At 45.6% G+C, this 15,256-nt stretch overlaps 2 protein-coding genes across 2 annotated transcripts in view; one reads left to right on the forward strand and one right to left on the reverse strand.

Annotated features, from left to right (window-relative positions):
* The first annotated feature begins 86 nt into the window (after positions 1–86).
* LOC119397009 (transcription initiation factor TFIID subunit 13) lies at positions 87–3,934 on the forward strand. Its single transcript, XM_037664427.2, has 5 exons — positions 87–167; positions 270–342; positions 404–476; positions 576–673; positions 3,714–3,934. The coding sequence occupies exons 1-5, from the start codon at positions 124–126 to the stop codon at positions 3,885–3,887; spliced, it is 462 nt and encodes a 153-aa protein (XP_037520355.1). The 5' UTR covers positions 87–123; the 3' UTR covers positions 3,888–3,934.
* An 8,495-nt stretch (positions 3,935–12,429) lies between these two features.
* Positions 12,430–15,256, reverse strand: part of LOC119397011 (PX domain-containing protein kinase-like protein) — a 104,512-nt gene continuing 101,685 nt past the window's right edge. The window contains exon 14 of the mRNA XM_037664428.2: positions 12,430–13,760. Within this exon, the coding sequence (XP_037520356.1) occupies positions 13,528–13,760 (233 nt within the window). The 3' untranslated portion in view covers positions 12,430–13,527. The remainder of the gene's footprint in view (positions 13,761–15,256) is intronic.

Raw genomic sequence — 15,256 nt, forward strand, 5'->3', positions numbered from 1 at the left:
TTTTCTTAAATATAAATATTACAAAGCCTACGCAACGCCATTAAGTTTTACGTACGATCATTGGAGGCTACGAAACTGTGCACTCCGTGGCTTGGTGTTTTGGTCTTTTGGTGTTTTGGTGGCATGTTTGGTGGTTTCATCCAACGTTGGTTTCATCATACGGTCAGGTACGGTCGTTTGCCGTTTCAATGGTCGTGCGCGTTTTTAAAGCCCCTATAGACCGAAATTTTGTTGGAGGGTGATTGTAGGGCCTTTTGTTCTACGTAAAGCTGGTTCGACTCCACTGAGGTCAACTACTGGGAGCGCGTGGTCATGGCAGCAAGTGACGACGCTTTCGACCAGGTAAAGAACATGCTGCGTGGTGTTCTTGCAAACACTAATGGCCATATAATCGTGATTCTAGTTTGACGATGACCTCACGGAAGGAGCTGAGGTGCAAGTTGGGGACCGGCGCAAAAGACTGTTTTCGAAAGAATGTGAGTATAGCTACATTCTAGTACACTGCTTAGTATAGCTGTGTGGACAGGCAAAACATGGTCGATAATTTTTTTTTTTTTTCCCCCTCGCGATTGCAGTGAGGTGCATGATGTATGGGTTCGGAGACGACCAGAATCCGTACACCGAGTCTGTGGACCTTTTGGAAGACCTTGTCATCGAGTTCATTATTGAAATGGTAGGCTCGCCAGTTACCTCGTTTACTAAGCCAGACTTACGAGCGGGAAATTTGGTGAACCTCAACGAATCGCCCCGCTAGGCAAAGCGAAAAGCACTTGCTCTGCCTTGTAAGTGCAGGTTTTGTTATTCTAAGGCGAATATACTAGGGGTGTGCTAACATCAAAATTTTAACTTCGAGGCGAATAAGAACAATGAAAACCAAGTGCGAATTGAATCGCATACTTTTCGAATATTTTTGAATAAAAATACTATTGCAGAAACCATTTTTCCACCAACCAGAGATGGAAAAGCAAGCTTGTCGTGCAGCAAATAATGTGCAGAAGTGGTAAAACACTTGACACACCGGCAGTTACTTTGTCATGAAGGAAGGATAGCTGCTCGGTCCATTGGGTGAGCATCGACACTGTTTTCCACGTCACAATTCCTCCAGGCGATGAAAACACACTTCTATACACGTCACTAGTGTTGATATACCCACCTTGGCAACTACACTAGAACATTTGCAAAAGTGCCCTAAAGGATGCGGCTACAAGTAAAGCCTCCCCATTCTTTGCGCTTATCTCGCATTACTTGTCATAGTATTGGAGTGGCAGCATTTAGAACCCCGAGTCGGTTCGTAGCAAAATAATTTCTTAGGCAAATTTCACCAGATTTGTTGCAAAAGCCTCCCCTTTTTTGCATCCCCACTGTGCACAAGAAAAATGTGGAAAGCATTGCACTACATGAGCATGCAAGCCTTGAAGAAAATATTTAAAGCTCAAAAATAGACAGTTTTATTGCACTTGTGAATACCTTAGGACTAATGTGCAACAAACAAGCCTTCTATCATGATTTCTTGGGGAGTCAGGCATTTACCAAGGAAACGCACACAAAAATGTAAGCTGAGAGAACTAGATCCTAACTTAATTCTGTCAAGCTTGCTTGAAAATCTGCCTGCCAAGTCCACATGGCCAGTAATCCTTGATCATTCGAGCTGTTTTCGTTTGATTTGGATTTCATTTTGGCCATTTTTATTGCATTATCGCCTCTCATTGTTGCCAAGCACAGCTCCATATGTGCCCGAATTGTACCACAATTGCTTAATTGTTGATGGCACTTTGTCTGAGGAGTCACCGCGCAATGTGTTTCGCGAGATCCGAGAATTCGAGGTGCCATGGCTGCCATTCCATTCCGAGGAGTCGGTGCACAATGTGCTTCGTCAAGGTACCGATGCACGAAATGTTTAGTCAGCGCACGACGTTTTAAAATCTGAGGTAATGAGCAGTAGAGGAATCTGTAGCGCTTAAAGCATTCTGTGGTTTACGCAACCACTGCACTTTCCTTTTGACAAAAGAAGACGGCTGCCAAATTTACGCGCTGTTGAGGTTGTCGATCTGTGATGATGGAACGAGTACGAAGTACGTGGAACTGTGCGGCACCCATACTGACGGCCGTAAGCTAGGAGCATAGAGCTCCCGTGGCGGGAAGTGCACTGGAGCTTGGAACGGCCTTCAAGTATTCGCTTTCTGAGCATTTGCTTCGGTGACCTAGGCCCATGTACTTGGATTTAGGTGCACGTGCAAGAACCTGGGGTGGTCGAAATTCCTGGTTTCATAATCATGTTATGGCTTTGGCACGTGTGGGAAATGGGGGAACTCCATTTTTCTCCCGCAGCCCCTTTGCTCGTTCACCACGGAAATCTGCGTTGACTGGCTGAAAGAACTGGCATCAGTGGTAGCCAAAATTGTTCGGGACACAATCGACAATGGAAGCATTGACCAGGAGGTAGATTTATTTATTTATTTTCAAATACTGCAGCCCAATGCAGGGCTATTGCAGGACCATAGGAAAGAATAACATCACAACAGGTTCCTCAACCAAATAAATATCGTCACCTACTAGGCATAACCTGCTACAAGAATGAGAAAAAAATAGGACATTAATGTCATTCTAGTGCCTCCAAAAAATCTGATATATTCATTTCACGAACCGAACCAGGTAGATTGTTCCAGTAAAAAACTGCATTTGAACATATTAGTGCGTGCGAAAAATGGCCTTATGTTAAGACTGTGACCACGTCTAGATGGCAGAGCATTAGCATACGCGATAGTCGGCACGACGAGTGAACATAAGAATGTCAATGTCACGCCTAGTGCTCAGTGGAGGTAGCCTGCCGTTCTGGAAATCTGAAATAAACCTTGTTTGTTTGTTCTTACTGTGTGTGCATGTCGTGTTCTGCGCCATATAGCACTGAGGTGTGTGTGCACTGTGAAGCTAGTCAGTGTCTGTAGCTAGACCAGGTAGAACCCACCTACAAACCCCAGAAATTATTACGCTCAGGACTAGCTGAAGTGGCAAAAATTCAATATGCGCTTTTCAACCAGCCCAAGGTGGCACTTAGCGAGGCCTTTGCGGCTTGAATACAAAGTGATTCAAGCAAAGCTTGCATTGACTCACAAGTGTCATTGGCATAGCAAATGTGACTGCGCAAAGAAATGCGGCCCTCGAAGGTGTGCCGGTCACATTCGTATGCGCTTTCCAGTCGATGCTGTCTCGATCGTGGGGCAATCAGCCGTTTCTGATATGGCAATCTGATATTTTATATGTAAGGTTATTGAGGTGACTTGTCGTTGCTACGAGGTGACTTCATTGCTACGAAGCATGTGGGTGAAGGTCCCGTTATGGAGCAACGTTATGCCTTAGGCACACCTTGCCCCAATTTTGCCACATGATTTTTTATTTTCTTCTGTGAAATGACTCGTCATCTTGAACAATAAAACATATTTATGTCAATTCTACACTCTAACAGTGCATTCTGAATATGTTTCGAACAGTATAATGTTTTCCAAATTGAACTGACTACAGAACCATTTGAATTGAATATTTGCACACCCCTAGAATATACCTCTACTGTCTCTTCACACGCATGCATACGCCCTAGAATGATGACACCTCTACCTTGTAGTTAGCACCTTGCTGCATTTCGTCTATTGTATCTGTTCAGTGGCAAATGCATTTTTTTTTTACCATTCTGATTTACTTTGAATTTCTTCTTTCAGACACACAAGGCAATGGAGATTGGGCGCACAGGCCGTGTTCAAGTGGAGGATATAGTGTTTCTAGTGCGTAAGGACCCTAGAAAGTACGCACGTGTTAAGGACCTCCTAACTATGAATGAAGAACTGAAGAAGGCTAGAAAAGCATTCGACGAAGTGAAGTACGCATCAGTGTAGTCATTGTAGCGACTGATGTGTGTATTAAAATGAAACAAAGAAAAAAAAAAACCTGGCATAACATCTCTTGTGCATTGAAATGTTGCGACCTTCTACATGTGAAAACAGTGGCGAGCTTGAAGAATCTTTGCCAAAACTAACATCTTGCAGTTATATATAGTTAAACATCAATATTACAAAGTTGGTAAAATCAGCACTTGATTATATTGACTTTTTATGCAATATACAGTCACCGATCAATGCTTGTTTACACAAAAGGGGCTGTCCGAATAATGAGGTAGTGGAGTGCATAAGAGCCAAAGATGAGCATAAATGTGCCTTGCCTCCCTTTTGGCTGCAGCTGTCAAGGGGCTGTGCCATGGGAGCACGCTTCACCACGCACACTGCTCCACACCATAATTACCAACTGCTTCTTCTATGTAGTATTCGCTTCCTGCTTTCACACTCGAGTCACCCACAACTATTAGGCCAGTACTTTTTCGCTGCTGATTCACCTGCTCGTGGAATTTTTCTACTTCTTCGTCATCGTGACTGGACGTTGTAGTGTAAGCCTGTACTGCTTTGTTTATAATCTCCTACTTAGTTTTGTCACGCCGCCTGCTACCCTTTCATTGATAGTGTAAAATTCATCAGTGTTGTCTGCAATGTATTTGCGAATTAGAAGCCATATTCTTTCCCTGTGTAACTGAGGATTATTCAGTACTGTATATGCTTCTGCTAACCTCAATGAGGCCAATGCTATCCAATTCAACAGCTCCTTGGTTGCCAGTTCTGCTAGTTTAGCTTTGCCCAATAGGGTCTATTTTCTCCCAGGCAGAGCTAGGCTAGTGATATTGCCATTCCCTGGATTGCATCCATCGAAAATACAAACTTTGTATATTGACAGAATATGTGGAACTGTGACAATGTTCACACACAAATTAGTGGTACGTTTCAGGGGAGTACATAACCCTTCAATATTGTCCACTTAAAAGAGCACTGGTACAAAATTTCGAAGGGAGGATAGATTTGTGTGGACACACACGCATCATCTAGGAAATATCAACGGATAATATAGCCTAGAACATATTTAAAATCACGCTTAAAGTGATTAAATATTGCGCCTTTGGTTTTCCTGTAAACAACCAACTGCCACCTGTGTCACGAGTTTGTGTTGGCTGCCACGATTGTTGTGGGTGCTCTCTCCTAGCAGACCTTTTCAATGGAAAGACGGGGAGTCTTGCATGGGAGTACAAAGGCTGATGTCCTCGCCTTGGCAGTGCATCTTGGAGGGGGTCACGCATATTTACTGTGCGAATAGCAAAATTTTGGGTGCGAAGCGAATTCGAATATTGAAGTGTGAGTGCGAATCGAATATTTTTCAAATATTTCTAGAATATTTTTCGAATACTTCGAAGTGAAATTGCAGAAAAAAAAGAGGGGATTCCTAAGCATATTCTTATGAGATAGCAACATGAATGTTTGTTTTCGCTAGGTTGATGAAGCACTGGTGGGGTGGTGTTTTATTGTTGTCTTATCAAGAATGAGGCAATGTAGAGGCCGAATTCTATTTATGTACATGATTTGGTGCAACCAAAGTGTTTCCGACAACACTTTACACGTGATAGGCAAAGATGCCATTTCCTCAGCCTCTCCTCTTTCAACTTCTGTGGAAGCCCAACTGGTGTGGCGGACAAGGGTGTGCTCCCTTCAACTCCAGAGTTCCAAATCTGCCTCGTAGATGTCGATATATAAGAACATCTGAAATTTTGGATGCTAAAAAGCTTCGGCGTCCGATTTTTTGGACTTCCTGCCCAAATTTTAGGTCCAAAACAGCATTAATTGAGCCCCCACCTCTGCCACATCTTTCATCTCCATGCTGGAGCCAGCGTTTTCTTGAGTTAGTACATTTGCGACCGTAGCAGAGCGTGAAAGACAGCTTTGCCGCAATAATGGGGTGTGATGAGGTGAAGCTTATTGAAAATCTAGGGACCATTAGAGAAAACTTGAAAAGCGCGAACGACAAAGACGAAACATATACAACAGGACTGGTGCAAGTCCTGTTGCATGTGTTTTGTCTTCGTCGTTCGCGCTTTTAAAGTTTTCTCTAATGATGGACCAACTCGCCCACACCAAGGTATTGTCTAGGGACCACTTCCAATCGGACGTTGACTGTGTCTTGGCAAAGTTCGACCGCAACGGAGCTTGAAAGGCAGCTTTGCCGCAATACCGGGGTGTGATGAGATGAAGCATATTGAAAATCTAGGGACTATTTCAAATTGGACGTTGACTGTATCTTGACAAAATTCAACCGTAATGGAGCTTGAAAGGCAGCTTTGCCGCACTACTGGGGTGTGATGAGGTGAAGCATATTGAAAATCTGAAGGGGTTGCTTTCAATTGGACGTTGATTGTATTTGTTTTTGAGAAGTTCGAATACTAAAATTCCAGTGCAAACCGAATCGAATAGCAAACACTATTAGAAAAATATTCGAAATTTCGAATGTTCGCACACCCCTAATATTTACGTCTCAGAGGACATTGCAGCAGCACCCAGGAAGCCTTAATTCGTTGAAAAGAGTTGTTGACGCGCTGCTCATGTGCACGCTGTTTTATGTGCTCACGTAGCCGGCTATGTTTACATAAAAACCACTCTGGGTCCTGCTTCCCTCGGCGCTCTGTGAAACCGTAACTGTGACTGGGCGCTATAAAACAGTCTCCAAATAATTAACGGTCGTGTGCTTGAGCAAACCAGCTTTCCAGACATGATAAGTGGGTCGTTAACTACTTATTGCAACAGAAAAAAGGGTGCAAAATTTTGGCGTCGGTGCTCTCTTAAAATGTATTATGAGGTGCAGTTTACAGTGATGCATTATCATTTTACAGCAGAGTTATTAAGCTTTTAGTTTGTCCGCGTGGATCGTACAGAAAAATTGGGTGGGTATGCGCCATAGGCATTGGGCAAGTCCCACTACCGAGTACAAACATTTATGGGAACCATATGAATGCTGGTGAGAAAGGGAGGGTGAGGAGGAAGGGGAGAGGGCGAAACGTATGGTATAAGCAAGGTGGAAGGGAGAGGGTGTAGGATAGCATACCCATGTATGTAAAGCAGCCAGCTTAGCTGTTTCCTCAGTCTTTGCACCACTAGTGCGTAGCTGCCCCAATTTTTTTCAACATGATGGTTTCATCTATTGAAATTTTGCTATTTTGAAAATTTATGGCCTAATTAAGACAACTGTTTCTTACAGTCACTAGACTTTAGCTTTTCTATTATAAATGCTACAAAGAGCTTAATCAAGTTAAGTACAGTTGTTACTTCTCATGTACTTAGGTAGGAGACCCAAGCTAAAGCTCTTCTTCCAAGCACATGATTTGGATCAGAGCATTGCACGGGCTCGGGCCTGCCCATAAGCCCGGCCTGGCCTGGCCGGTTAAAGTAGGTTTTGTGGTGGGCCCGGGCCGGGCTCGGGCCCGAAGCTCCGGGCTTAGGGTGGGGCCCGGGTTTGAGGTGGCTGGCTCGGGTCGGGCTTGGAGTTGGACTATATCCACGTACAGGCCCGTAGCCAGCCCCCCCCCCCCCCCAAAAATATTGGTGAAGTACGTGTCTTATCAAAAAATTTGCAGTGGCTTAGCTCGGCTATGCCAGGATATATATGTAGCATTAGCAAAGGTTCAGCTGATTATTCTTAGCTTTCCAGATTGTCTAGGATTATTAGCCTCCTTCTGTTCATGCTTCGTACGCTGAACCGCTAATTGCCAGGCAACTACTTCGGGATCCGATGAGATAAGCTTCTCGGCTCTTCTGCGCTGTTGAGCAGCATTTGCGCTCTCCTCCTCCATGGCATTACCCACCTGCAAACGCCAGTCAGAGGCGCTATCAAGCGGCCCCAGCACAGTGTCGGATGGCAACTGCACAGCGAAGGCGAATAGCTGCGCGCGCGCCGGCGCCACTGTGTCTATGGCTACGACGTCACTCCTCTTGAATGCGGCGCAGACCAGCAGCGGCGAGCCGCGCGCGGTGGTGGCGGAGTCTGCGCACACGCTGGCGCCAGTGTGTCTGCCGCGCCTACGATGCCACTCCTCTCGAATGCGCAGACCAGCAGCGGCGAGCCGTGCGCGGCGGTGTCTGAGAGTGCGTGAGATGCCAGCTCCGGTGACCCAGCTATGTGACATCACTGATCCTCGCGCATGCGCAGCCCGGCTCATGACCTTCCACGTGAAATCGGCTCCGGCTAGGCAAGTGTAGCTAACGCTACAAAATAAATAATGAAAATAGGTGTTTCTGTCAAATAGTCAAGGTTCCCCCCTCCCCTGAAAAAAAATTCCTGGCTACAGGCCTGTCCACATATGTTTTGCATACATATATGTCCCACATATTTTATCTCGAAAAAAATGCTGTTTTTATGTGGGAGCAAACTATTTAGAGAAGTTTTGTGAGGGGGCAAGTACTGAACTACTTTTGCTTCTGGCATATGGGGATGCTTGATTTATGGGAAAAGGGCAAGCTACAATTAGACCAAGGGCTTATACAGTCAACATCTCACCATTCTCTGCTTTATTTGCATTCGTTATTATTTTAGATCCTCAATGTTATTTTGTTATCGCAGTAATAGCGCAATATAATAACTATTACTACAACTTGTCATCACAAGAGTGATCACAGAGCTCCAAAGCTGGGAAAGGTTCTTGGAAGTACGAATCGTCCACCAAAATGAAAAGTCTGCACGAGAGTCTTGTTGCATAGAATCACCATAAAGAAAAGTTTTTCCATGGCTCCATCACGCTTCCCAGTGGTCATGTGAAGCGAGATGAACATGCACAGCCTGTTTTGTGTGCCCACATTGTTAACATGTGTGCTTTCGTGTTATTCTCCTATATGGTGCGAGAGTTGCATGATACTGCCGCAACCACGTTGCAATGTTTTGGACTAGCATAGGTCTATTAAATAAGGCGTGGGGCAAAGTATATTCGCATTACCAAATATCGGGCTTGAAAAAAGACAGCTGCAAATTCCGTGATGGGAGATGTCCCTCTTACCTCGAACCATGTGCACCCAACGAGCAAGCGTCAAGAAGCTTGTTCGCACCTTTATCACCAAACTGGAACGAAGCCCAAAAATGGATCAAAATGTCTTCATTCACCTCCTGCTAGTCCTACCCGCAGGCGGCTGAGTCACGTGACAGTAGGAATGCGAGTGGCCCGTCCGCTTGCGTGACACACACGTGCAGTCCGAAACGGGAGGAAGAAAGCCCGGCCCGTGTCCTGTTCCAACCGCAGACGATGCAGCGCGTGCATCTCGAAAGAGAAACCGCAAGTTCGAAGAACTGCCGGCACACTCGGCTACCGAAAAAAGAAGAAAAAAAACCTGTCTTGTTGACACCTCACCCCTCTGAGCACGCGGCCAGCAGGCGAGGATGAGGACGGGCGGTTCGTGAAAATGTTTTCAGCATTGTTGGCCCTCCCGATCCCTGGCCCAGCTACGGACTCCCCCAACCGGAAGTGAAGGGTCACGTGACGGTGAGGCCGCAGGCCAAAAGAGCGGTTTGGCCCGCCGTCTGGATGCACCATAATGGCCACCTTCTACCGGTATAATATCTTTAGGAAGGAACCAGAAAAACTTCCGGTTGGCTACCCTGCACTGGGGGATTAGGGAAAGCGAGTAGAAAGATGAGAGAGGAGGAAAGGGAAGAAGAGAGGCAGAGAATTCACTGCAGCGTGCGGGACTGCACCACAAGTCAGAGGCGTTCGCACAAATCCGTCGTCCTCAAAAAGCAAAAGAGGCATACACTATTTTAATAGGGAAAAAAAAGAGAGCATGGCACAAACCGTGCATTACGCTGTTGAAACCTGCAACGAGAAGCTCACAAATAAAAATTGTATAGATGATATTGAAGAGTGGCACGACGTTCGGGAACGAGAGTAATGAAGGGGTGAGCTGGACAGCTATGTTCATTCTACAGAGGTCCGCAAAGACATTCGAAATTTGCTGCACTGGTCGAAGTCAAAGAACAAAGAGTGCCGGCGCTTTCAGAACTTGCAAGGCAGATATTGTGCACCCTTGCGGCTAGCGCAAGCAGTGAAAGAAACGAAGACGAGTAGTGTTGCGCATAGGATGGAACAAAGGAATGAACACGACACACACAGAGCGCAAACTATCAACAGTTTATTGACGAGAGTAAAGGGACCCTTTCATACATTTCCGCGACAACACTGCACATTGCAGCAGTGAACTTTAACAAAAAGCGTATGACCGTGGTGCAAATTCAAATCACAAAAGTATCACCGTCCATGTGGTGATTTACCAAAAACAATGCGCATGACAGCTGTATGTATCATCCTGTTCCTTCTTTTGTCCCATCCTATGCGCAACACTACTCGTCCTAATGAACCAACAAGCCCAAGTGGAAACCCTTCAGTGAAAGAAACTTCAGCCCGGCAGGAGATGTGATGCACCAGCGCATGGCGTGCTTAAAGGGACCCTGAAACGGTTTTGACGATTTTGTACAAACACATTGATAGAGCAAGTCGTAAAGATCATTTACAGACCGATTTAAGCTATGTGTGTAAACTGTGTAATTTATTACAAGGCTTGAAAGCTGCAAATCGCCGCCGATCACAGCGGCTCAGCTGTGATCCCCGCCCACTTCCAGTGCGCGTCGCACTGGAAGTGCGACGTCACGCAGGCGGCTGATCTGATTGGATATGTCCAGTCCACGTCACTAAACCTCCTGCGGGCAACGAGCGTCGTCTGCCTGTGTTACAACGTGCTCTGTGTTGACGTGAGCTGAGCGACAGTGTTTACCTCGAGGTTTCTTTTCTTGGACAAAATAAATTGCCCTAGCCGTGTTGTGTACCACATATCTAGCAATTGGTGACTTGTAGCTGCGACATTGTGCAATGTTTGTGAGGCATCTGGCGAGCGGAATCCCTTCAGCTCGTCGCTGAAATGAGCGTCGTGCTCTCGCTATCCGTTCAATACCACGATCCACATGTCTGCGGCTGTAACTTCACTCCTGAAGACACAACCACATTGCCAGGGTACGGTGGCTATAGCCAGGGTTTACGCTTATCGGTGATCGTTCTCGAACTCTTTTTGTTTGTGCGCATGCGTTTGCAGGTTGTCGCCGTGCAGGAGAATAAAATAAGATCGACTGGTAGTGTGGCGGCACCTGTCGGAGCAAATATTAACCACTCCACGAGCGGCATGCTGCCGGGCACACTGGGCCTACGAGACTGCGCGCAACCTGTCGGCGCGCAATATCGGAGGCCATGACTGGGTGAAGCTCAAACCATCGAGTGCGCTTATGACAGCGCTGCGATCGCCGGCGATGCCAGCGTGTCTGTGGGTTGAGGGTGCAAGGCAGGGTGAGGAGGAGGGTATATATATAATTGTCCGTAGTGGCCTTGGTACACGGTGCGTCGCTTAATTTCTGGTGCGAATGATTTAGGGATGCTCTTGTCTAAACGCTGACAAAACTTCAAAAAACCGTTTCAGGGTCCCTTTAAAGGAGGACTCTCTTGATAATTTGCTTTTTTTGTGCAATAACAAGTGAGCAAATAAATTGTAAACTATGCCACAAAAATGTTATAGACTGTAAATGCCAGCAGTGGTGTGATATATGAAAACAATGGCATGACAAACAGCTTTTTTTCCTTTCTTTCAGCTGTTTATAAGTATTTTGAAAAGTACACATGGTGCACACGATTCGTTGTAATTTTTATCTAGGTTAGTGCATTTACAACAAGGGTAATAAATCTGGCTTTTTTTCTCTATTATTCTTGCTGCGGCAATGTACTACTATGCTGAAGACTGGTGCTACTAATCTAGAAGGGTGTACGATTGGGTTTGTTCGTAGGGCATGCTTTAAATTTCAATAGAGAGCGCAATAAAGAACAGAAAGAGAACAGAGCAGTCTGTTTTCTGTCCCCTCTGTTTTTATTGTACTCCCTATTGAAACTGACATCATGCTGCTAGTCAGTTCACTTGCTACAATACCTGCTAAAGACACTTCTGACGATTCCCATCTGTATCTGCATACAAAAAAAAGGTACAGTATGCCGCTGCCGAACAAACATTTATCGTACCCATATGTCCGCTCAGCTATTTCCACCACGAGGCCCATCTGTACAAAGAATTACTGCAGATTAAAGTGTACGCATCATCGAAGCATGCGCATATGAAACGTAGTTATTTGCTACTTAGAAACACCTTTCTGTTGATTCCATGTTCGGGCAACACCATATAGATTGCTGGCTCGGGCCCCTGTCGGGCCCGATCTGTTGTTGGACCGGGTCAGGCAGGTGAAATTTTTTTCTCGGGTTCGGACTGGACCCGAGTCGCTGTGATGCACCGGACCGGATTCAGGCGGGTAAACTTCCACGAGTGCCGGGCTCGGGCCGAGAATCACGGCCCGTGCAGTGCTCTAATTTGGGTACAGAAAGGTGGTGCATTTTTATCCCAAAGAAAGTCACCGTAGTGTAAATAGGAGACAGAAAGATTTATTTAGAAAAATACTATCATGTACTAGGCACACAAGTAAAAAGAATATTGCATCATAAAACTTAACTACGTTGTATTTAAACACGCAAACTTGTGTACACAAAGTGTTACATTTTTTCAGAGAAAGCAACAGTTTTCTGTTAAACTTGCTAGGGTTCTATCAGATTGCAGGCATGACACTATTTCCTTGTGCACAATAAGTATGCAGCATGTTGGCAATGTTTTCAACTAAAATTACACTAACTGCTCTCAGCACATGCAGTAAAACATAGCTTCGCACTTCATCAACATTAGAGATGCAACCACACATACTTGGCAACAAGATAAGCTAGGAGCTGTGCTAAGCACTGCACCTTGTGATCTTTGGGAGCACACTAAACTGTGCATTAGAAACAAGTTTCTTTATGGCATACAGCTGCATTGAGACAGTACTGGCAGTAGTAAAAATTAACATGCCAGTTGTGTTCACTCGCAGTATGCTTTAAAAAAAAAACGACAGAAAAGAAACCCCCGATTATTAGACCCATCATGCACAACACTGTGACACAACAAAAACGGAAAAGGCACTTTTTCCCCCAACGACTGTTGGTCATAACAGCAGAGAAACGGGGAGCGAGGCACTGCATGTGAAGCAGCCATCTCAGAGATCCAAGATCAATATACTTCAAACAGCTGCCATTTGACAATCAGAGAACACCATGTCCTTGTGATACAGCCAGAGCAAATCCGCATGGAATGTCAATGGAGCAACATTCTCGCAGCTTCCTCTCAAGTCCTGTCTTGTCTCTGCCACGACCAGAGCAAAAGGTGACACAATTACCTTGGTTCACAATAGCATGCTGGTTTCTTTGGCATCTCTTGCGGCATCACCACACCGCTGTTTCATCCTCATTCTCCGTTTTCTACCCACACGCATCCTTCCCAACTATTGTCCCCATTCAAGGCTAACCTACCTCATACCTGAAACCTTCTAATGCCTAGCATATCCAATATGCTGTGCCACACGTTTGCATGAAAATAATATTAAACTCCAATTTGCTGCCCAACTTCCATGTTTGATTCCAGGTTCTTTTCAGACTTATTCAATGCAACGTTAATGGAAGATGCGGCACAGCATCTATGATACAGTGAGCATGTTATTGTAGAGCTGCACCAGTAGTCAGAGCTTTGGCTTGCTGCAGTCTTTGGTCGTAGTTCTGCGCAAAGCGCCCTTATTGAAGGACGTGATTGAGCAGAGCAGGGCAGAGCGGTCGGTCGATGATCCCGACGATCCCGAACCCGGAGTCGGTGGTGCTGGTGGCGGAGGTGGAGGAGGTGGCGAAATTGGTGGAGGTGGAGGCGGCGGAGGTGGAGGCGTTTGAGTCTTCACAGAGGTGGCCTCGGCTCTCGTGCCTGGAAGCACAGGCATCACCCCAACAATGTAAAAAGACAGGACAGACTATTATAAAAGCACCAGAAGCACTTTGATGCGCTATGTGCATGTTTTCATGGTTTCCTGGGCGAAAGCTACAGGCTAGTTGGCAAGGGCACCGAAAGGACAATCAAGACATCCTTTCTGCACTGTACGCTAGTTTTCCAGGGAGAACTGGTTGACCAAGCTTATATTTGGATGAGAAAGAATGAAATTCTGGGATTTTACATTGTCACAATCAACGGGTGGACACAGTTGTCCCAAATAGTCCTTTATTCTCTCTCCACTTGGTGATCCTATTCATCAGTGACTACACCGTGTTTCCCAGCCACAAATGTTCCCTCCTTTGCTGCCCCACTTGCGCCATCTTCTTCAGGCAAATACAGCCAACCTTGCTCTCGGTCCGCTTTTGCCACCTTCTCAGGACGTGGAAAAACCAATATACAATCATGAGGTATTACATTTGGCCACCTGTAGATCTTTAAGCCTTTAGGCATTTTGACCCACTGAAATGTGGCCGCTGTGGCAGGAATCAAACCCACAACCTCATCAGTGCTACACCATAGATGCTAAGCCACCATGGCAGTTAAACCTCAATGAAGTAGAGCCTCGTTGATACGTCACGAATTCGTGCGATTTTCAATTGCCAACATTCTCAATATCAAGCAAAACTGCGCCATGTTTTAGTGAATTTGAATCGTACGTTTTCCCAGATACAGTTGAAACTTGGTTTAACGAAATGATGGAGGCGCTCATATTATTTTGTTAAATCGGGAAGTTCGTAAAATCGAGGAAGGGATTTTTCGGTACCTCAAAATGCACAATTGTACGTATCGTCACCCAAAAGTTACGGTGGCATTTTATTTGCCACTAATACATGCCTGCGCGTGTGAAAAGTTCGTGAGGACAGCCCGAGCATGAATTCCTCCCATGTCCAGCCGATACAGGCGAGGTACACGGTCACGTGAAGCTACGACAAGCTGCCGATATTCAAAGACAGGGAGAACGAATGCAGTTAATGTTCGAGCAGGCAGAGCAAGAAAGTCCCAAGAAGACGATCGGTGCCATCTGTCGCATAAACCATTAAATAACGACTGCAACCACAGTGTTCGCGTGGCAGTATTTGCAGGGACAACGAACCAGTACCGCCCGGCGCTATTTGATATGTGAAAGCGCTACAGACTGTGGCATGCAGCCTCGTCAAAATAAAACTAGTATTGTGACTAGGGTGGCTAGACGTTATGATGCGATAGTGTTACAGCATAAGCTCGAAGAAAGGCCGCCTGTGCAAAAAGTGGAAAGAAATCGCGGCATGTTTGCCCATTTATTGCTGGAAAGACTTCGTTAAATCAAGTTCGCTGCCATGAAAGCTTCGTTAATTCGAGTCGATGACAGCATTGAACTCTATGGGTACCTGCTAGGGAATGGAAATTTTTTCGGTAGATGGGAAATTCGTAAAACTGGGTTTTGTTAGATT

The sequence above is a fragment of the Rhipicephalus sanguineus genome, chromosome 6 (genome assembly GCF_013339695.2).
Source record: "Rhipicephalus sanguineus isolate Rsan-2018 chromosome 6, BIME_Rsan_1.4, whole genome shotgun sequence".
NCBI lineage: Eukaryota > Metazoa > Arthropoda > Arachnida > Ixodida > Ixodidae > Rhipicephalus > Rhipicephalus sanguineus.